The sequence below is a fragment of the Miscanthus floridulus genome, chromosome 6 (assembly GCF_019320115.1).
Source record: "Miscanthus floridulus cultivar M001 chromosome 6, ASM1932011v1, whole genome shotgun sequence".
Classification (NCBI taxonomy): domain Eukaryota; kingdom Viridiplantae; phylum Streptophyta; class Magnoliopsida; order Poales; family Poaceae; genus Miscanthus; species Miscanthus floridulus.
In genome coordinates, this window is record NC_089585.1 from 112,318,480 (window position 1) to 112,341,212 (window position 22,733).

Sequence of the window (22,733 nt, forward strand, 5' to 3'; positions counted from 1 at the left end):
CGCGGTGACCCCCGGGCCTTGCTCCGCCGGCCGGGTTGTTCCGCCGCGGCGGCTAAGCCAACGGTGGCGCCTGCGCCCACCGCCAGCGTCTTTTGTTGGCTCCTGCTGCTAAGGGCGCCGTAGCGGAAGCCGCCGCTGTGTCGCCGCCCCCCGCGCCCAAGGCGGCGGCGAAAGAAGAAGGCGCCGCCGGGCCGGTGCGCGGCGTGCTGCAAGAAGGTGGGGCTCACGGGGTTCGTGTGCCGATGCGGGAACACGTTCTGCGGCAGTCCCCGGTACGCGGAGGAGCACGGCTACAGCTTCGACTTCAAGGGCGCAGCCGTGGACGCCATCGCGCGCGCCAACCCGGTCATCAAGGCGGAGAAGCTGGCCGGCAAGATCTGATCGGCGGCTCAGCGCCCATGTACGCATCTTCCTTCACGGAGTTCGTCGTCGTAGGTTTTGTAGCCAGGTCGTCGTGGCTTCTGCATCTCTCTGTCTCTGTGTAGGCTAGCCTCATGCATGCATGTTTACTCGACTTGAGGCTTTGTTCCCTTTCAAACCTTTGTGGTAGGCACTGTTCAGATGTCATCCATGTAACCTATTTGATCGTCGTCATCGAGAACACGAGTATGCATATGAATTTATTTTGGCATCGAGCACCTCTATTCCCTGAGGCCCTGTTCAGTTGTATCGTAATAATTCCCAGCCGCACATATCTTTCATAAATTTGTCCTAGCGCGGAAGATTTCCAGGCCCGGAACAGCCGGTTCCGAGAGAACCGAACGGGGCCTAAGGCATCTTGTCGCGGAGACCATTTGTGGTGGTGTGACCATTCAGGAAGTGGAGGTATTGGAGGAAGCTATCAGGAGTGCAGCTGATCTCCTTCCAAACCGCCCCACAGTTGAAGTTCGAATGTGGTAAAACTATACTGCTAAGCACATGCTTCACTAGTATTTTAATGGACTGCAGCGAGACGAAGGCGGTGAAGTTGCACCTGGCACTGGCAGTGCCCAGTTGTGTTCTTGCAGACTGTCAGGTCTTCAATAGCAGTAGCTTTCGCATCCTGCTAGCTCTCTGTTGTTCTCTGTTGCCTCTGTTTTTGTGCTCTGGTTTGCTGGTTGAACTGTGCTCTACGGAGTAGTTTGCTGGTTGAACTATGAGGTCTTCAATGGCAGAATTTGGAGAGTCTTGAGTGTTTGCATGTTCAGGCTTTCAGGACCGCTGCGGTGCTCCCAAAGGTGGGCGAGTTAATAGTTATCCCCCTGATCACTATCTTGAGCTCATTGATGCTGGGTAATCACTCTAGAATTGCATGTCATCTGCTAGCGCTTCACCGGGAATTTTGCATGCGATGCGACTGAAACGTATCACATCGCACCCTTCTCTAAACATTTTTATTTCTCTTGTCAGGACATTTGTTTCTCTCTCCGTAGAACATTTAATATAGAGTATGTCTTCGTCCAAGGTTGTGTAATAAAATTCTAAAAGTTTGAATTTCATCGGCCTGTTCGGTTGGCTGGTTCGAATCGTTGCTGGTTCGTTTATGGGAGAGAAGTACCGTTGGCTGGTTCATGTGAATAATGTCCATGTGAGGGGGCTGGCCAGCCAGCCCCAGCCGATCACGCTGCATAATCAGAGAACATAAAACAAAAATTTGGGTCTCTAAATGATCTCAAATAAAAAGGTTGTCAAGTACAAAGTTATCGATCACATTGGGATCTATAACTTTGGTACAAACCATGTCAATGTACGAGTTCATTCAACAAATTCAAAAAAAAATTTAAATCTTAGAAATTAAAACAAATATTTGGATATCAAAATGATCTCAGAAAAAATGTTGTCAACTCTAAAGTTTTAGATCACATTTAGCGCTACAGCTTGGCTATATACCACATCAACATCCAAGGTCAATTAAAAATTAAAAAATATAAACTTCAAAATCTGAGAACTTAAAAACAGATCTTTAGGCATCTAAACGATCTCAAACAAAACAATTGTCAACAACAAATTTGTAGATCCCATTGAGACCTACAACTTTAGTATAGACCATTGTCAACATTCTAGGTCATTTGAAAAAATAAAAAATGGAATTCAAATGTGATAACGTAAAACGAATATTTGAGCGACCAAAATATCTCATTAATTTTTTTTTCAACTGCAGAGTTGTAGATCGCGTCAAGATTACAATTTTGATATAAAGTTTATATTCATCCAACTTTATATGAAAAAGTTATTATTTTCTGATAGGGTTCAGTGTACAAGTGTTTGTATCTCTATCTTGTTATTCGCAAAATGAAAAAAAAAAAAGACCACCTGACATGTGGGCTCCTAAGGCAGCAAAACCACCCAAAAACCTATTTTAAAATGATCGACGGGGGTATTTTACTTGATTTTGAAAATTAATGTGTGTCTGTTATCTGGTATCAGAGTTCGAGGACAGAGAGATAAAATCAAACTTTACTCTTGTTTTATTGTTTATTAGTCTCTCGATCTCTCTGATTTGAAATATCTGCGTTTTCTATAGAATTGTTTCATTTCCAACTTTCATTATTTCCGTTTTCGTTTCACCGATCGGATTCCCCGATTCCGAGACGATTACCATAGCGTTGTGGACACGGTGTGCAATCGTCATGACACGCACCAAACCATGGCGGTTCCTTTGGTTGCAGGCTTCCAGCTCGCGAGCTTCTTTGCATGCGTTCGCGATCCAAAACCCCGGCTGGCTCCGATCGGAGCAGCGGCATCCTGGAAACCGCGTCGGAGACGCTCTCGCCGGCCGGTCTCGGTGCTGCCCGGGTGATAAATATGGCGTCCATCTCGCCGATCCAGCCATCGATCCATCCATCCGCCCACCACCTGTCTCTCTTCCTTTCCCTGCTTTCGGTCGCCATGTGCACCATCGCTCCTCGCGCCGCCGCTCCAGGCTTCGGCGCCACCGCGTTCCTCGACCGGCAGCGGGGCGTCGTCGCCGCGGTGGCTCCGACCGCGACTTCGGGCCACAACGCTGGGGAGCCGACACGCCTTATTGCCCGCGCCTCCGAGGTGTCTACCGCAACCGCTCGGAAGCGTGGCCGCCACGACGGCTTCGAGCACGTCGTCGTCGACCCTGCAGCCTCGTCAGCGCTGCGGATCCGGATGGACGCGGAGCTCGTCGCCCTCCAAGGTCTGCTCAAGAGAGCCAAGCTCTTGCCTCGCTCTGCTCCCCCTGCCGAGAACAAGTGCGCACCGCCGCCACGACGATCGGAGGCGCCTGTGGTGTCGTCGGAAGCAAAGAGGACGACGTCGTCGCAACCCAAGGCAGCAACGGAGGCGGCGTATCATCAGACTCAGATCACGGCACCAGCAGCGAATTCAAAGCAACAGCAGCGCCCAGCGGCCAAGAACCCGATCGTTCTGGAAGTTCCCAGCAAGCAGAAGCAGCAGGGACCAGCAGAGACACCAGCAGCAGCGAAGCAGCAGCAGCACCCGGTCCAGCGTGCAGCGGCGGCCAAGACGGAAGTTCCGAAGAAGCGGCGACCGGAGGAGGAGAAGGAGCTTGCGCGCGCAGCCGCAAGGGAGCAGTTCCGGCAGATGCTGCTGGAGATGGAGAAGTCGGCGCTGCCCGATGAGACGATATACCCGGAGGACCTACAGGAGCTCGGCATACCATTCGAGTTTGTCGTGACTCGGACGTGGAAGCAGGCGCTGGAAGATCACGCCAAGAAAGTGGAGTTCGTAGGCGTCTAGATCCCACGGATGCATATGCATCATAGCATAATCTTATGCGTAGCTTAATCTTGCATGTACCCTAATTCTTCCGTGCTTAACTAATTGACTGTTTGTATGCTGTCTTCAAGTAACTACTGATCCTGTAAAATTCAGACTGTGAATTTATTCTATAGATGTGTTTGCATGTTCAGGCTTTCAGTACTCCTCTTATGACGCAGAACTTTCAGGATATCATTCTCTGTACGTTCAGCAAACAAGCATCTTTTCATGTAAACTCGTTCAGGCTGTGTATAACTGAAGAACATCCACTCAATTACCTGAAGCACATCAGGTAATTGAAGAACAGAACAGAAACAAAAATAATAAAACATTACAATATCAGCAACGCTGGCTTTAATTTTAAGTTAGCTGTTGACTCGTTATAATCATATTGTGTGACATATGTAACAATGGCTCATATCATTACACAGCTGTTTCAGTGCCACCCTGATCCTGATGGAGCTATCAAGTTGAAGAATCTTGTACGTATAGCATCACTCAACAACCAATTACAGCATTTGTTGGTCTCCAAGAACAGTGCGCGGTTCAAAATGTCAACGGGGAATTCCCCGTCGGGGGTTACTGCCGCATCCCCGTCCTCGCAGAGGAAAATTTCCTCCGTCCCCGTCCCCGTGAAGGCTCATGGGGAGCATTTCTTCTCCATCCCCGTCCCCGCTCGGGGATTTAATCCCCGCGGGGATCACCATCCCCGCATCAAGCCATCAACTTCACATAGTAGTTCAATGCACATGTGTTGAGTCATCAATGCACACGGTAATTCAATACACCAACTTTGTATAATATTTACTCATATAATATATGCCACATCATCCAGAAGCGTACACCAAACTAATTAGTGCTTTCCATTACCCACTATATCAGCATGACACGGATCACAAAAAACCTGACCCTTTTCCCTGTAGAACCTTGCTGTCCTGCCCAGAGAACTTGACTGGGGCTGTGAAGCCACCCCTTGCAACTGCAGCTCGTTTAGCTCCTTCACTCGCAACAAAATGGATGGTGGTATTGGTACGATAGAAGGGTTAATCTTCCGCAGACAGGCACCCTGCTAAGAGGAGTTGAATGAACAATCAAACATCAGGAAGCAAATAAATGCAGGATAAATAAACGATAGGAATAGATAAATAACAAAATAAATAACGGGGCTCATGTGCCTTGAAGAGGGACAAGTGATTACGTCGTTTTATGCCGGAAGCTGTGTCTTGGTTGCTCTGATCAGGTTACGCCATTTGTCCTGAATAAACAGTAGGTTTCAATGTATGATCGGAAAATGAAATTGTAGTAAGTTTCAGCTGTACAAGCAAACACACCTCGGTAAGAATATGAGGCAAAGGACAGTTTTCTAATCTCAAACCACTTGCCAGCTCCAAGCCTCCAAACCGCGCCACACCATCAACCAGCTTCACGACCTCACACAATGTCCAAGCTCGATGATGCTTCCACGTTAAACCCCTTTACTATCAACTGCTTCTATATGCCCTTTCTCAGTACTTACCTGACAGTGGGTTGAGACGGAAAAACGAGTTAATACATGTACATGACATGGCCGAGAAGGGAAAACAAGTTAATACATATGTACGGAACATGCAAAACTGCAATTGCTTCGATATTTCCATTTACTTGCTTAGCTTCTAAAGGTTGCATTTACTCGCGTCAATTTGTAAACATGAAAAAGGCATACAGCGTACCTTTAGTGGAACTTCAGGTGCTTCCCTTAGGTGGTTTCCCTTGTCACCATCATTTGCCAATATCATCTCAACTGCTGTCTGAATCCCTTTAGGTTTCTCAACATACCAATCAAAATGCATGAGAATTAATACTTACTTCTAGTGAACCAATGCCAGTAAAAGAGTAAAGCCATCACATAGTATCTTGTGGAGTTTCCAACCACAGTAGTCACCATCTGCACAACCAAATGCTCAATCACGGTCACTACAGTGAAAACAGAAGAATCAATTTCATGGGCAATACAACAGTGCATCACCAACTAGGAATCCAACATAGTTTGCTTGGCACAACAGCACAAAAGTAGCACCATAAGTTTACAAGTTCATGGACTCATCTCAAAGAGGCATTACAACACAAAATGACAAGTTCATAACAATCTTAGAAGCAAACACTAAGGATTGATACAATAGCCCAGCAGCAGCCAACTGACCCAACTCTTGTTTTCAAAGTTCAAACAAGTGCCAGTCCCTATATCCAACAACCAGCAAAATAAATACAATTAGTCAAGTATGAGTCAACAAAGAGACTATGGAATACAGTTTACACATGCAAAAATGTTAATATGAACAAGCTAATAAAACATGCTGCAATAATCTGAACCTCATAGCATAGAATATAAATATGAACATTGTAGCATACTATGTAAATCGTTACACACACATACATTCAATAATAATCTGAAGTTTTAACTAAATGATTCAGAACCATGGATTTTAGTTGCATTCATTCATAAATCATAACCATGGAATACAGTTTACACATGCAAAAATGTTAATATAAACAAGCTAATAAGAGAAGAAGGTTAGCGAGATTAAAACCGACCCCATGAATTTTAGTAGCCGGTGGCCACCGTCGATTGATGCTTCTGGAGTGGTCGGAGCAAGAGCTCCTTCAATTGCAAGCCGGCTTGTCGTCTTGGTCGTGGACTTTTTCATTTGAGGCTTTGGAGGTCGTCCCTTTGCAGTTGCAGAAGCGACAATGGCTGCAGCAGGCGCCTTCTCAAGTCGAACTCCGTCTCCGATCCTGCAACGCGAAATTAAAACCAATCCGACTACCGGCGATACCTTACCAAGTTATTAGAAGTAGGAAATAATGATACCCTCCTGTTGGCGATGGCGGTTGGCATGACACTATTACTAGTAGAGATCATGATGATTTATTCGACTGCCTCTTCTTGCGTTTGGAACTGAGTTTTTTACATACGAATTTCATAGGACCCTTGTTCGTCAATTTTCCTGACGTCATTGCCAGTTTGGAACCAAGGAATGGGCCAGAAATTTTCAATAGGTTCAACAACAAAACATATACTCTCGGACGAATCAACAAAATGAGCCAGAGAGCACTGTTCTAAGAACCAAGGAATCAGACACTGTTGCTCTTCTTCCTCACCGGAGAGCTACATGTATCCATTTCATTCGAACCATTTTAGGAAAGAGAAGACTAACAGTCTTGCCACATTTTTAAGCAAATCGAGCTGATTTTGAACTCGAAATATACATAAACAAAAAATACTAAATCCAACGCCCAGAAGTAAAAATCAGGAGCTAAGAAGCCGTATACCGGCTTGGCGTCCTTCTCCCCTATCCTTCACCTTCGATTTGCTGCCGCCTACACCATTAACGAGTTGGGCAATGGTGAGATTGGATTTTTTATTTCCTGTTGTTGAGAGGCATGGACGATGGAACCTGATGAAAGGGATACATAAGGACGATGACATTTGGCACACTATCTTGCACACTCTCACTTGCATGATGGTTCAATTTAGCTCTCGCTAAGTTTAGTGGATTATCTGGCAAATGTCAAGGCCTTTATATAGCATATAAGTACTAACCGCTTTCATATCATTATCACCATATTATATATTTTTTGAAGTAAAATCACCATATTATATTCACTCAAAGAAGCATCACTCATCTAAAATTACTAAGGAATCGACGGGTCTATCACTTGTCCAGCAAAAACAACCACGCCGTCGAGTTCCTCCTTGATCAAGAACACGAACGGGTGGTCGGCGATGAAGTCCATCGGCACCTACAATCACGCGCACCCGAAGCGCATAGCGACAGCGGTCGCAGAGGCTGCCTCGGTCCCTTCCACGTTCACCTCCACAAAGGACTCATGGTAGACATCGGACATGACGAGCGCCTCCACTATGTCGCCGAAGTCGGCGGCGTCACGATCGAAGGGCAGGAACAGCCCGAGGTCCAGCAGCATCTCCCTCGCGTTCGTCTTGTCCGCAGCGGTGAACCTGGGAACCCTAAACGCGCGCACGAGGATCTCGTCCGTCAGAGTTCTGGAGCTCTCGAGCAGCGCTCAGCTTGTGCAGCAGCGTCGGCAGGCTGTCATGCGCGTCCAGAAGGTAGATGTACATCGAGAACACCCGGTGCTTGCTGCGGCCTTGTTGCGCGTAGCGAAGCCTCACGACCTTGTAGCCGGGTTGGTAGGCGATGCACTGCTTGCTGGTGCTCGACATGAACGGCACGCGGACGACGCAACTGTCGTGCAGGAAAAAGGCTTCGTGCCGCGTCAGGCAGGTGTCGAACTTGCGCTCCCACACGCCCTTGAAGTAGAGTGCGTTGGCGAGCACCGCCGGTGTCCCACGGTGGAGGCAGCCCGTGGAAAGAACCAAAGAAGGTCCTTGATCCGACCGGCCGTCGCGCTCGCGATCCACTGGTTGATCTGGCTCCTCTCTTCCTCTGGCTAGCGCAGATCAACACAAGGAACCAAACGAAGTTGTCTCAAGCCCACCAAATTCGTGAGCCATACGTACGAGAAGAAAGGGGATTCCGAGTTTACCATAGTTTTGAAGAACGCCCGGCGCACCTCTTATGTGCACCAGATCTGACTTAACTGGGTTGGCCTGTCGGTGTGAGAGTAAAGAAGGCCCAATAGTTTCTTTAGAGCGAGCAAGGCCCAAAATGTTTCCGGCCGCCAAACATGTTGGCCCAACTAAGAATCTTTTTTTAGAGCAAAGAAAACTCTATTTATATTACTTCAGTTCTCAACAGGAAAGTCCTGCTGAAAAAATTGAGATAAAAAGTTGGGTACATCGTGCAACCACATACATTCAGAATTTGAAAGTAATGCAAACTTGGCTATATAATGCGCAGCCATGTTTGCTTCCCTCCTTACATGAACCAAAACAAAATGTGTGCATTGTCGACTAAGTTCATGGATTTGATTTAGCACTGGAATAATAGCACACCTATTACTAGTCTTAGAATTCCATAGCGCCACTAATTCTTGGTAATTCGTTTCGACAATCACCTATCGACCCATGTTGTTTACATTTGGTTGCTACAAATTGACCTTGGGCATTAGTAAAACTATTCTCGAGGCACCTCCATAAGTTTCAGTTTTAAAAGCTGCATCAAAATTCACCTTAATTACTCCATCAGGAGGAGGGCACCAGTGAACTTTCTTTTCTTGCATCTTCAAAGTGTATACTGGTGGGCTAGAATGGTTAAGATCAGTTGCCATTTCCCACGCAAACTCTAATCAACCATTCATTGGCTTAAACCTACTACCCTCCTTCTCTTCTTTTTTTGCCGCTCCTGTTATAAGGCAGCCTTCAATGAACTCCTCTCTATCTTTATTTCTATCTCTATCTCTATATCCTCTCTATCCTATTTATATCTCTTCTTTACCTTATCTTATTTTATACCTGTCTACCTAGTCATGGTGAAACCCTAGCCGCCGATTTAAAACTGACAATGAATTCCTGTCCTCGCAAAACATGAAACTGACGATCATTCTTTCTTGTGACTAGTACATTGTCTGCGGTACAAAAACATTAATTGACGCACGTGCATTGCCAACACACGGTTGACTACTCGATTAGTAGAGGACGAAGATTGTGCGGCATAGGGGATGGTGAGGGGCGTACGTCTCCACAACACTTGGTAACAAGTAGAATAATTGATTAAAATAGGTGAAATCCCTCTCCGACTTGTGTTCTTCTCGTCACCCAGTATAGGACCTTCGATCTAGAGCAGATCTGGTGCCACATTTAAGGACCAAACCAGATCTCCAGTCTTGTAATAGTTTTAGAAGCTTTATTTTTTTCCCAGGAACTCATGTTCACTCCTTTTAAACGACATCTCGATTCTTTTAAGGGGGCCTCCACCAAGCGACGGTGGTGGTTCGATGGGAAGCGAGTGAGATGATGGACACACTGGTGAGCAGGCGGCAGAGGATAGCCGGTGAGTAGGGCTGACGGCGGTGGCGAAGCTCCAGCGCCTTTCCACGGATTCCAATTAGGGGATCATGGACTGAAGTAGCGGGGTGGGCACGGGTGACACGGCCGGAGGCGCCACTGGTGATCAGGCATGCTTAAAAACACTACAGTATAATACTTTAGACTTAGTTGATATCATAAATTTGGAAGTATAGTATCATAGAACTGCTGTAGAAGGCAATACTTATAGAGTATTATTGTTATGATTACGATGACAAATTGACGTGAAGTACTCCTACGGGCACCACCGTGGAGTACATGTACAAGTGAAGTACATGCAACACTTAGGAACTTGTTGTCTTTCTAGTACTAATTAGGAAAGCCATCATTGGCCCGGCCCATCCGTGCACGAAAGCCATGACAGATCCGGCCCATTTTGTTATAAGCATGGCCGACACCTATCCATGTAGAGCACCGGCCCAGAAACTCCTCAGTCCTGCCTCTCTTCTTACTTCTTAGCTCACCGAGATGTCGCACGGCCTCGCCGGCGGCGTCGGCCCCCTCCGGTGCTGTCCCTCCGTGTCCTCCTCCTCCGCCACCGTTCATCACACCCTGGACGCTCCCCCTCGTTGAAGCTTAGCGATGTGTGCCTCGACCTTCCCTCCTCCAGCCGCGCCCGCCATCGAGGGCCGCGATGTCGGGCTCTCGGTGACCACGCGGCGGGGCAGGGTGTTGCCGGTGCTTAAGGGATGCTCCCTCCTTGTCCCTCCCGGGCAACTCTGGATGCTCCTCGGCCCCAACGGCTGCGGCAAGTCCACCCTGCTGAAGGTTCCTCCTCTGAACTAGGAGGCATCATTTCGTGTTTTTCGCTCCCACTTTATTCGTGCAGGCCTGAGAATTGAAATCCGAACTGAATTCCTCGGACTGGTGCTTGCCTTAAGCGATTGGTTATCTGCATTCAACAGTAAAACGTGGAATGCCTCTGTTGCCTCCAATTTGAAACGAAGAAAATAGTTTCCTGCTGCGTGTAGTGCCCAATTTACTTGGTAGATGACTGTCAATTATGTCCGGCAGTGTTTGGTTCATTTTTCGATTGGAAATGAAAATAGGATACAATCTGGATAGAATCAAGATCCAGCCCCTCGCGAGCACAGATTTTTTGGGGAGAAGGGGTAGTTGAACTTCATGAAAATGTTCAAGCAAGCATTTGTACTTTCGGGGGACCCAAAATTGCCAGGAAAGGTTTTGGTGACTTGTGAATGTGCGTGTCATTTAGTGTACTGATGCAACTACATATTGCTCGACAAAAATTTCAGTTTCTATCAGGGATCAATAAAAAGTCCACATTAAAAGCCAATAAGAAAATCTAATAAACCTTTGTACAGATGTCATGAATGTCATTTATGTATCTCTTTTGTGGTGTTGGTGCATCATCACAAAGCAAGAAAAGGGGTTGAGCACTAGAGCAACAAATGGCAGTAGCCAGAGTTAGTTTGCACCCATCATTTTTTGGGCCAGAATATAGTTTCTGTTACGTAATTATAAATAATAATGTAGTGACTATTATATTCATGTGGAAGAAACAAGCGTGAGTTGGTTTTATCTACTTGCCCTTGTAAAGTTGTTAGCTACATGCATTGTGCTCATTTCTGATTACTCGGTAACAGAACTTTGGGAATTTATTTATTCATTTATTGTCACTGTCACTTCAAATAAATACCAACACCATGTTTTTCTAGGTTTTAGCAGGTTTTCTGAATCCACCGGCTGGTATAGTGTGTATAACAGACCATGCAGCTATGTCTTCCAAAATCCTGATCACCGGGTGGTAAAACTTCTCTTTAATAGTTTTCTAACTGGTCTGTTGTCAGGAATCCCAATAGATTTTAAGTGGAATCTATAGTATGCCAAAACAATGAACTCACATAGCATCTATTGAATTCAGTTTCACTGTGACCTGTATCAGCTTATGCATTAAACTCTGAGCAGCTATTGGATATTTTACTTTGTATTGGATAAGTAAATAATGTCTTTGGTTAAACGATATAAATTTATGCTTGCAATTGTACATTTAATCATGTGGCTCAATATATGAACTATGTCATAGACTCGGTCAATTTGTCACAAAAGCTTTTCCATGCGTATCCTGCTGGAGCTCCAAATTCACACAATATCCACTTGAATTCACTCGGAGCTTAGTTTTCAGGTGAGTCACGCAATTTGATTATAATATTCTTGTACCATGCTAGAGAAAAGGTGCCATCACTTGTGCGTCTAGTTCTGTGTTCCTTAGTAGTCTTCTTTGTTGGGGACATCACAGTTGAATCAAATCTAACTTACCGTCTAGTAAACCATGAACTTTGTTATCTTCCTTTTTTTGACAAACCATACAGTTATGTTGAAAACTCAAACACACACATTGGAATCAAACATGTTCTAGCATGTATGAAAGCTTCCACCTGGCGATCAAGCCAAGAACTGCAGCCCCAGATTATCCATGTGTCCAAGTCTTTATATGGAAGAACAGTTTTCTCAGTTCTGTCCTTTGGATGCAGGTTGTGATGCCTACAGTGGAATCTGATGTAGCATTTGGTCTTGGTAAGCTCAAACTTCCATTAGATGAGGTCAGGTTAAGGGTATCAAAATCATTGGATGCCGATGGGATGTTGAGCTACTCTCAGGTAGGCATCTAAAATCCAGCTTTTGGATCATAATATAATGTCTTCACAATGTTCATAAACCTTCATTCAAACAGAGGCCAATCCAAACTCTGAGTGGTGGGCAGAAACAGAGAGTTGCAATTGCTGGTGCGTTAGCTGAAGCATCCAAAGTATTACTGCTGGATGAACTGACCACATTCTTAGATGAACATGACCAGGTACAGATCTCCTTCATATTCTGGTTTTTATGATTCTGTTAATTTCTTTCCCATTCGTTGGAGCTTATCATTGTGCCTTATATTAGTTTTGTCTAACTTGCACTGTAATGGGTAAAACTTTTGTGTTTCTAAGTCATTTTACTGGTTGTGAATTTGTGATATTCGTTAGTGACAGTTCTGCACTCTAATCTCCGTTTGCTGCAACTGTAGATAGGCGTGATAAAGGCAGTGAGGAACTCTGTGGCTGCTGATGGGGAGGTTGCCGCGTTATGGGTGACTCATCGGTTGGAAGAGCTGAAATACGCAGATGGTGCCATCTATATGGAAGATGGCCAGATAATCATTCAAGGCGACGTCTCTACCATATCAAGATTTATAAAGAGAAAACAGGCACGCTACTTTGGTCATTTTGAACTCTAAATCCCTGAAGCTTTTTGGCAAAGCTTCTCTTGTGTAAATGGATTAATTGCAAAGCAACTTATTTTGTTATTGTCGACTGTAGTTTTGTTGGAACATCTATTTTAGGCATTTTTCAAAGCAAATCATGTGCGACATGCTTGGCTGCTTGCAATGTTGAATGTCTGCCTGTGAATGTATGATTCGATTCACTTGCAGGCATATATGAATACGGCCTGGCCCGGGAAAAGCGTGGTCCCTTTGGGCCAGGTGTCGCTGCCCGGACTAGATTGATAGATCATTTTTACTTGGTTCAGGCCTGGTCTGGAAGAAGCCTGGCCTCTTTGGGTTAGTTGGGTGCGTGCTCAGTCATCAAGCTAGTTTTACTTTGCAATGGTCTGCACTGCTGGATGATTAGTCAACTGTTGGAGTTGGGAGTGACAAGGCTGGAGCTCGATAATCCGTTATGCTTAAACACAGGAGACTAAGCGGTTAATAATTAATTTGTGGAGTTGCTTAGTAATGCAACCGAGGAGTTTACAACTTCATAGTAATTCTTACCTTCTCCAACATATATCATGGTTCTTTCAGTATCATTCATCGTATACAAGTAGAACTGAAAATAGTAAAACAAAACAATAGCAGAGACATGAGCAGATTTTGAATCGTCCACACTCACCAATGATCACAAATAAGACATCATTTCGTCGTTAAGACAAGTCAAGAAGGTTAAACTAGTACTAACAAGGCAGTAGAAACTCGGTTTCATAAAAAAGTAGTTCCCACCTAGGAATTGAAGAATCCACCAACGCACAAATTCAACATATACAGCAATTCGCTATCTCAGAGCTACAACAAGCTAAATCAATCTACGACGTGTTTGATCATGCGTCGTCCGGCACCATCAGCTCATTGGGAGAAGTCGACACTAGGCAACAGGTCAGGCAAAGAGTTCATGAAGTCGAAACTGTCGTCATCCACCAACCCGGGCAAGTCCTGATCATAGCTTGCTCCTGCGTCCGCCCCATCAGCAGGATTGGCGCTGACAACATCCACCGCCACCACAGGGAAAGAAGTGAGGTAGTCTTCGATGAGCAGGGCAGCGTCTTCCTCCGCGGCACTCCTGGTAGTGGTGGCGATTGCTCCTGCTGCGTCGTCGTCCACTTCCTCCTCGTCCTCGAACTCGTCGTCGTCGCCCCTATGCTGCGCATCCCTGCTGTTCTTCTTGGCGTTCTTGCCGTGGCCGCTGAAGCGGATGCAGTACACCCTCACCGGCGACCGCGCTAGCTCGGGCGGGGCGGTGATGGAGTACTCGTGCATGACCCAGCCCGTGCTGCCCTTGACACCGTGCTCCTGGAAGTTGAGTGCGTACTTGTCCCACTCGATCTCAATCTTCTCGGCGCTGCCGCGCACGCGCACGCGCAGCTTCTTCTTGCCCTCCTGCCCTTCTTCTTCCTGTTGGTGCTTCCTCTTGCCCTGCCCTTGCCAGGTCCCGTGTCCCACGCAGGAGCGCTTCTGGCGGTTGCCCTTGGCGTTCATGGCCTGACACGCCGCGAAGAAGAAGGCCTGGTGCCTCCGCCCGTGCTTCTCGAGGAGAGCCCACGGCGGCGCGCTCAGCGGATCGTCCTCGATGATGTCGTTTGGCAGGAGGGGCTGGTCCTGGATGCGAGGGAGCAGGCAAAGCTCGACCACCTCCTCGTCAGTGGGCACGAAACGGTAGCCAGGAGGAAGACCATGCTCCGTGGCCATGGACGGTGGCTCTATTGCTCCTGCCGGCGGCGGCTCGCTAGGGATTTCCAGCGTGCGTGGCGTGGTGTGGCGGCAGAGAGGAGAAACGCGAAAGGATCGGGGTGGGCGCTAGGGAACAGGGGGCATTTATAAAACGGCGGGAACCAAAAACGCGTCGTTCTCAAGTCGGACTCCGACCCTGCAACGGGAAATTAAACATGTCCGAGCTCCGAGGGCGATACCAAGTAGGAATAGCCGAGTAGGAAACAATGAATCAATGTTGCCCCCCTGTTGGCGGTTGGCAACTTGGCATGACACGAGTACTCGCAGAGATCCGGATGATTTAATCGACCGCCTCTTCTTGTGCTTGAAACAGAGTTTTTTCATACGAATTTCAGAGGACCCTTGTTCGTCCATTTTGCTGACGTCAATGCCAGGCCAAGGAATGGGCGAGAAATTTTCAATAGGTTCAACAACAAAAACTGTACTCTCAGAGGATTCAACAAAGTAAGCCCACTAATCAGAGCTCTGTTGCTCTTCTTCCTCACCGGAGAGCTACATTTCTAAGAAAGAACGTGTATCCACACCACAACCCATAGGATCCAGAAGGAAAGAAAGACAACTAATTCAAACAGGCACCCATTTCATCCGGACCATTTTAGGAAAGAGAAGACTAACAATCATGCCACATTTTGAAGCAAATCCAGCTGATTTTGGACTCGAAATATACATAAACAAAAATGCTAAATCCAATGCCCAGAAGTAAAAATCAGGACGATGGCTGAGAAGCCGTATACCGGCTTGGTGTCCTTCTTCCCTACCCCTCACCTTCGATTTGGTGCCGCTTACACCATTAACGAGAAAGGGATTCCGAGTTTACCATGGTTTTGAAGAACGCCTGGCGCGCCTCTGCGCGGTAGTGCTCGGCGGCGACGCGGGCGAGCGAAGCTTTGAGCTGCAGATCGGCGTCGACCCAGATACCGTTGGCGAAGCGCACCGTGGTCCCACTCCCACCTTCGCCGCCGCCGTCAGCGAAGACGGGCAGAGCAACGTAGGACGCGAGCGCGGCGTGGGCGCTGCCGCCGGCGGGGCCGAGGAAGCTTGCGATCTCGTCTAGCGTGCCGCCCTGGGCGCGGGGGGAGCCGTCGCGGGAGGCGAGGTGGCGGAGCACGCGCATGGAGAAAGCGGCCTCGTCCTGGGCGGCCTCCGCGAGCTGCATGGCCGCTGGTGATGCTCAGGCAGCCTCAGCCTCAGGTTGCGGTCAGCTCACAGCTCAGATACACAAAACGTGGAACCACTGAAATGGACAACGGGAGTGGTTGGATGGATGCGTCGCGTTGGCCGCTGCGTGTTGTGCCGCGTTTGCGTGGATGTGACATGTGAGTATGTGACTCGTGGGGGTTTCCTTGCTGCCGAGTTCATCATAATTCATTCATCCATAGTCCCATGGGTATGGTTTTATAATAGTTGTACAAATGCAGGTCAGCAGTTATAGTATTTAAAAATAAATGATTTGATTTTTTTTTAAATTGACGTGAGCATGCAGACGGGTGTGGCTGGACTGTAGCTTGTCATAAATAATCATAATTTTTTAGCTGTATTTTTCTCAGGCTTTGTTTAGATTGCGTCAAAGTTTCAAGTTTTTTCACTCTCTCTATCGTATCAATTTTTGGATGAATGCATGAAACATTAAATGTAGGTAAAAAAAATAACTAATTATATAGTTTGGGTGTAAATCACGAGACGAATCTTTTAAGCCTAATTAGTCTATGATCGGACAAAGTTTATCAAATACAAACGAAACGTGCTACAGTGTCCGAATTGAAAAAAATTACGATCTAAACAAGGCGTCAGTACTTTTTCACCGAGGATACGAACCGGCCAACGGCTGTAGGTGCGTGCTTCTCGGTGCGGCAGACAGGCGCGTGCTTCTCCGTAAACGTGCTTCTCCGTAAACGTGCGTGCAGTCGCCTTGTACAGTGGAAACGCTGCTCCTTCGGCACGCAAACCCGGGCACGCAAGACACAATCCTGCCGAGTTGATGCGACCAGAGCCTCGCGCGCGCTGCACGCACCCCCGCTGCCTGCCCCTGTCTGTCCCTGACCCCGAGCCCACGTTGGCAAGCTCGCCGAGGCCCGAGCGCGTCGCCGCACGGCAGCACCGCCCTGGACGGGTCGGTCCCGCCCGTCGCGCCGCCGTGCTCTGTTCTGCTGACCTGCTCCGCTCCGCTCCCCTCCCCTCCCCGGACGGACGGACGGACACGCCAGGACATGGCACGCGCTGGCTACAGTCTCCTCTCGTACACTCGCTGTCTCCTCCTCACACTCCCCCGAGCACCATTTAGGGCGGTTTAGATTCCAAAAATTTTCACCTAAAAATGTCCTATCGAATCTTGCGGCACATGTATGAAGTACTAATGTAGACGAAAAAAACTAATTACACAGTTGGGTGAAAAATCGCGAGACGAAACTTTCGAACCTAATTAGTCTATAATTAGACACTAATTATCAAATACAAACGAACGTGCTACAATAGAAAAAAAATTTTGTTTTCGTATTTTTTTAAAAAAAATTGCTCATATTTTTTACATAAATTATGTGTATATTAACTTTAGTTTATAGCTTTGTCAATATATTTTTTGTCCCACAACTGTTATGTTCGCTAGCACATATGTCGCACATTGCAACGAGACATACAACTTGTTGTGTGGTCAACTAGATGACCTGCGGCTTGGAGAATTGTTTAACACGTCGTGCATTTTAATTCGTCTTGGAATAGAATTTCATACCATATTTGGACGTGTTGTACTCTAACTCTATGGGCATAAAAGTGTTTGAGATTTACCAAATGATCATGTCAAGCATTCCAGTTTAGCTTTGGATACAACTCCACACCATGTCTCACCATGGTCGTGCTTAGTTGTTTCACAATTCACGCTCTAGAAGAAACATCACTTTCTCAGTTTTACCATACAATTAGATTTGTTGATTATTTAACTAAAGAAAGATAGTCTGAATCAAGAAACCAAAAGAGCGAGTTGGTATCCAGAGAAATTTAGGGTCCATCCACCCCGAGTTCGGAGTCGGAATCGTAGCCGTCCGCACCCTCATCCTGTATCGAGTTCGGCCTGGGTTCGATCTGTGACGCGCTATAAATCCTGTCCCGCACCACGCTACGCACCAATCTACTCAAGGGACGATCAATCAAAGACACCAAAGCCTAGGGTGTTCTACAACCGCAGCAGCACCACCACCAGCGTGAACGCGATCGTGTCGTGATCCACAAACCCCGCGCAGGATGTCACAGCAGCAGATAGGTGGCGCTGGCGCCTCGCCGATGTGCGCCGCGGGCTGCGGTTTCTTCGGGAGCCCGACGACCCTCGGCATGTGCTCCGTCTGCTACAAGAAGCATTGCTGCACCATGACAGACGGTCCAGGCGCCTCCTCCGGCGCCGCCATGGCATTCGATCCCGTCGCGCGATCCACCGCTACCGCGGTGACCCCCGGGCCTGGCACCGCCGCCGGTTGTTCCGCCGCGGCGGCTAAGCCAACGGTGGCGCCTGCGCCCACCGCCAGCATCTGTTTGTTGGCTCCTGCTGCTAAGGGCGCCGTAGCGGAAGCCGCCGCCATGTCGCCGCCCCCCGCGTCCGAGGCGGCGGCGAAGAAGAAGGCGCCGCCGGGCCGGTGCGCGGCGTGCTGCAAGAAGGTGGGGCTCACGGTCACGGGGTTCGTGTGCCGATGCGGGAACACGTTCTGCGGAAGCCACCGGTACGCGGAGGAGCACGGCTACAGCTTCGACTTCAAGGGCGCTAGCCGTGACGCCATCGCGCGCGCCAACCCGGTCATCAAGGCGGAGAAGCTGGCCGGCAAGATCTGATCGGCGGCTCAGCGCCCATGTACGCATCTTCCTTCACGGAGTTCGTCGTCGTAGGTTTTGTAGCCAGGTCGTCGTGGCTTCTGCATCTCTCTGTCTCTGTGTAGGCTAGCCTCATGCATGCATGTTTACTCGACTTGAGGCTTGGTTCCCTTTCAAACCTTTGTGGTAGGCACTGTTCAGATGTCATCCATGTAACCTATTTGATCGTCGTCATCGAGTATGCATATAAATTTATTTTGGCATCGAGCACCTCTATTGTCTGAGGCCCTGTTCGGTTGTATCGTAATAATTCCCAGCCGCACATATCTTTCATAAATTTGTCCTAGCGCGGAAGATTTCCGGGCCCGGAACAGCCGGTTCCGAGAGAACCGAACGGGGCCTATGGCATCTTATCGCGGAGACCATTTGTGGTGGTGTGACCGTTCAGGAAGTGGAGGTATTGGAGGAAGCTACCAGGAGTGCAGCTGATCTCCTTCCAAACCGCCCCACAGTTGAAGTTCGAATGTGGTAAAACTATACTGCTAAGCACATGCTTCACTAGTATTTTAGGGCGTGTTTGCGCACTTGGCCCAGCATGGCCTAGCCAGCCCAAACAGACTAGGCCGGGGCAGGTCTGCCCCAACTGCTGCAACGCAGCTTGATTGCGCACCTGGACCGATTCAGCCCAGCCCAGATGAGCTGGTGTTTGTGACCCAATACTCAGCCGGGTTCAAACGCCAACCGTTACCAACTGCCAAGCACAGATTGTGTTTGCCAGTTGCTGTGCTCGGCCTGGCCCAAAGAGAAGGAAGAACAGCATGATCAATAGAGAAGCAAACACTTTGAATGAAAATATACAAAAGACATAGGCCTCAGACTAATTCCATTTAATCAACACATATATTGCCGGCTACATTGCATAATCAAAGAAGCAAATTAAGAACAGTAGCAGAATTAAGTAGTTTGGCAAGCCGAGAAGGGCAACAAGTTAACAGAAAAGAGAGTATATGAATCAAAGTGACATGTAGCCAGCTAATGCAGTCATCCTATTGTGTCATCATCGGCCTAATTAAAACAACAGCTGTGGCACATGAACAGCTTGAGTGACAGACCAACTACAACCATAAACAAGATCAAGATGACAGCATTTTTGCAACAGCCTTGCAGCTCAGGTGAATGAGGATAGATTTCAGAACCTTGACCTATCACCAGTTCATGGGATGTTGATGCATCCCCATGAGGGGCATGAATTGGTAATAGTAAGGGTTCTTGAGGTACCCTTGCATTAAAATCTCTAAGAGCATCATCATAGTTATTGTACTTCTGATAGATAGCCCCTTCTTCCCTAAGCACTTGCTTAGCACACTCATACCATGTAAAATAAATCCCAGGTTTCTTCCCTTCAAAGACCACATAGCAAGGAGGCATTCTCTGAAACCAACCAAATGTAGAACATGTAAGTGGTCTGAATGACATGCCTCAGTCGACCATTCAGTTTGAATGATGGTGAACATCATCGGCAACTTGATAAAAAAAATTAGCCTCAGCTGTTATTTTCCTTGTTTAGTCATTGGTGGCTACCAAGAATTATAAGAACCAAATAAAGAGGCAAATAAACAACAGTTGCACTCACTGCCATCAGCCATCACAAGAGGATGTTGTTGCTGTGGAGTACAACTGAGCAAATAAAGAAGAAAGCACAACACTGTAAACCATCAAAACAAGAATAAGGTAGCCACCTCAAGTTTGTTTTATGCATCATAGGCCTTTAAATCCCATAGTTACCACCAGAGGCATAAACAACAAAAAAGGCAACTAGTTATCAAATAAAAAGTAGCCAACAGAGGCTACAAATAAGTTTCTTACAATACCAAGTTCAGCCCAACAGCCAAGGGCTCAAATGTTCCCAAATCCTTGCCTATTGTTAGCCACCCTCCTAGGCAAACTACACCATCAAGGTCAAGTGTCAAAAGAACAAGCAGACTGCACAAAAAGGTCCTGTTGTCAAAAGAAGAGAGAGTGGGTGAGGGGGGTGGAGGAACTATACATCTCTACAGTCAACCCCCTCCTGGCCTTCTAGCCCTTCATGTGTAGTGGAACTACACATAGTAGTTTTTGGCCAGGAAGGTCCTAAGCCAAAGGGCCCTGTGGGCATCACTCATGTTCACAAAGCCCCTGCCTTGGGCCTTGTTGTCCAGGAGGAAGGTGTAGGCAACAATAAGTGCCTCCTCACTGAAGCCAGGCATCTCCATCACAGCAAGGTATAGATTGGCATCAACATGGGCAGGTCCAGTCTCCCTAAGAGCATTGGCCACATTGTTCATAGCATCTGACATGTTAGTCAACATGAGCATCTCCTCCTCAGAGAAGTTCCATCTCTTCCTCTTTGGGCCAGCAGCTGAGGAGGTAGGAAGCAGTTCAGTGGCCTTGCTATCCCCTCCCTGTTCACTAGGAACTGTGGTGTGGGTCAAAGGAGGACCATCAGCCTTGGCACCAACACTGTCAGCCTGGTTCTGCCCTAAGGCTTCACCAGACCCAAGTGCAAACTTGCCTATGGCCGTGGCATTAGCAAAGATAGCCTTTTTCCTTCAGTGCACCTATAGCCCTCTCCATAGTCACTCTAAGTGATGAGTGCCTAAGGTTGTAGAGCTCCCTTGCATTGGTGGGCCTGTTCCTTGGGCCATACTCAGACAAATGGTACCTAACCCCCCTGTAGGGAGGTAGGAAACCATTTTTGCATGCATACCCAGCATCTACCAAGAACATTTTACCTACACAAGACATCTACTGTGAGAGTGTGTGTTAATAGGCCATGGAATGTGTAATTAGTGTTGGTGTGCAATTACCTTCTGGCAAACTCAAGCCATCTTCCCTGACTACAGCATCTGCCAAACCAGTTGCATCATGGGCAGAGCCCTCCCAGCCAGCTAGGACATAAGTGAATTTCAGATCACAATTCACAACTACCATCACATTTTGGGTGGGATCCTTTTTCCTACCCCTAAAAGCTTGTTGTATGCGCCTAGGAACCCTTGCTAGGAAATGAGTGCCATCTATAAAGCCAATGACATCCTAAAAAGCATGGGTCAGTCATTGCAATAGGTCTAATGTAACTAATGAACCCAGGGTATACAATTACCTTAAAATATGGATTCCATGTATGGCTTCCAAGAATCTTTGGGTGAGTGGTAGTGCTAGCTGGCTTTATTATTTCATTCCTAAGCTCACCCACAGCATACAACACCTGATGGAAGTGCTTGTGGATAGTTTGGATGGACCTCCTAAAGGACTGGTGGACAACCCTAAATCTTTGGTTGTGCCCTACAACATGTAAAAACATGGCAACCTGCTCTTCTACTGACACCCCCTCCCTATCAGTGACAAGACTCCTCTCTCTAAAAGTTCTCACTAACTTAAAAAAAACAACTCTCTTCATCCTAATCATAGAAATACACTCTGAATCAGTGGAATTGTATATCATTCTCAGTGTTCTCAGTCTATGCTGTTCATTTTCATCCCTAATCAGGGCCAGTGCTATAGGATCAGGCAGTGGGGTTTCAGGTTCAGGGGTTTTCCTTTTTAGCCTAGTGGATACAAAGGTAACCATAACAATAGTCAAGGCAGCTGCCTTCCTACACAGCATGTCATGGCTCAAAGACAGATCCATCTACAAGCATGTAAAAATGTAACATGATTTCAGTTAATGAGCCCTGCTAGGCATCAACATGACTGTGAAATGAATGAATGCCAACAAAAGCATGGCTGCATCTTTATGTGATGCCTCCCAGTACTATGTGGACAACATCATCGACCAATGATGGAACAAAAAACTCAGATCAAGAACAGCAAGGTACAAGTAACACTAACAACTACATCAAACAGTTATGAATAGCAAGGTACAATACAAATCTGAAACAGATCAACAACCCTAACAGATCACGAGCCCAACAGATCAAGAACAGCAAGGTACAAGTAACACTAACAACTGCATCAAACAGTTATGAACAGCAAGGTACAATACAAATCTGAAACAGATCAACAACCCTAACAGATCACGAGCCCAACAGATCAAGAACAGCAAGGTACAAGTAACCCTAATAGGAGCATGAAGCAGTTATAACAAGTATGAAACCCTAACAGATCATGAACAGCAACAAACAAGAAACCCTAATAGGTTCGAGAAGCACCACAAAAAAGAAGATTAGGGGTCGATTTCACCTTGGC

The 22,733-nt window shown here is 47.1% G+C and overlaps 1 protein-coding gene and 3 pseudogenes across 1 annotated transcript; 2 read left to right on the forward strand and 2 right to left on the reverse strand.

Annotated features, from left to right (window-relative positions):
- The window catches only part of LOC136456610 (ABC transporter I family member 10-like), a 36,599-nt pseudogene extending 23,515 nt beyond the window's left edge, over positions 1 to 13,084 (forward strand).
- Positions 4,620 to 5,925, reverse strand: LOC136459085 (uncharacterized; annotated as a pseudogene).
- Positions 7,399 to 16,131, reverse strand: LOC136456607 (serpin-Z1-like; annotated as a pseudogene).
- A 1,820-nt stretch (positions 16,132 to 17,951) lies between these two features.
- On the forward strand, positions 17,952 to 18,530 carry LOC136456613 (zinc finger A20 and AN1 domain-containing stress-associated protein 3-like). The gene has a single exon (XM_066456527.1). The coding sequence runs from the start codon at positions 17,952 to 17,954 to the stop codon at positions 18,528 to 18,530; it is 579 nt and encodes a 192-aa protein (XP_066312624.1).
- The last annotated feature ends 4,203 nt before the right edge of the window (positions 18,531 to 22,733 follow it).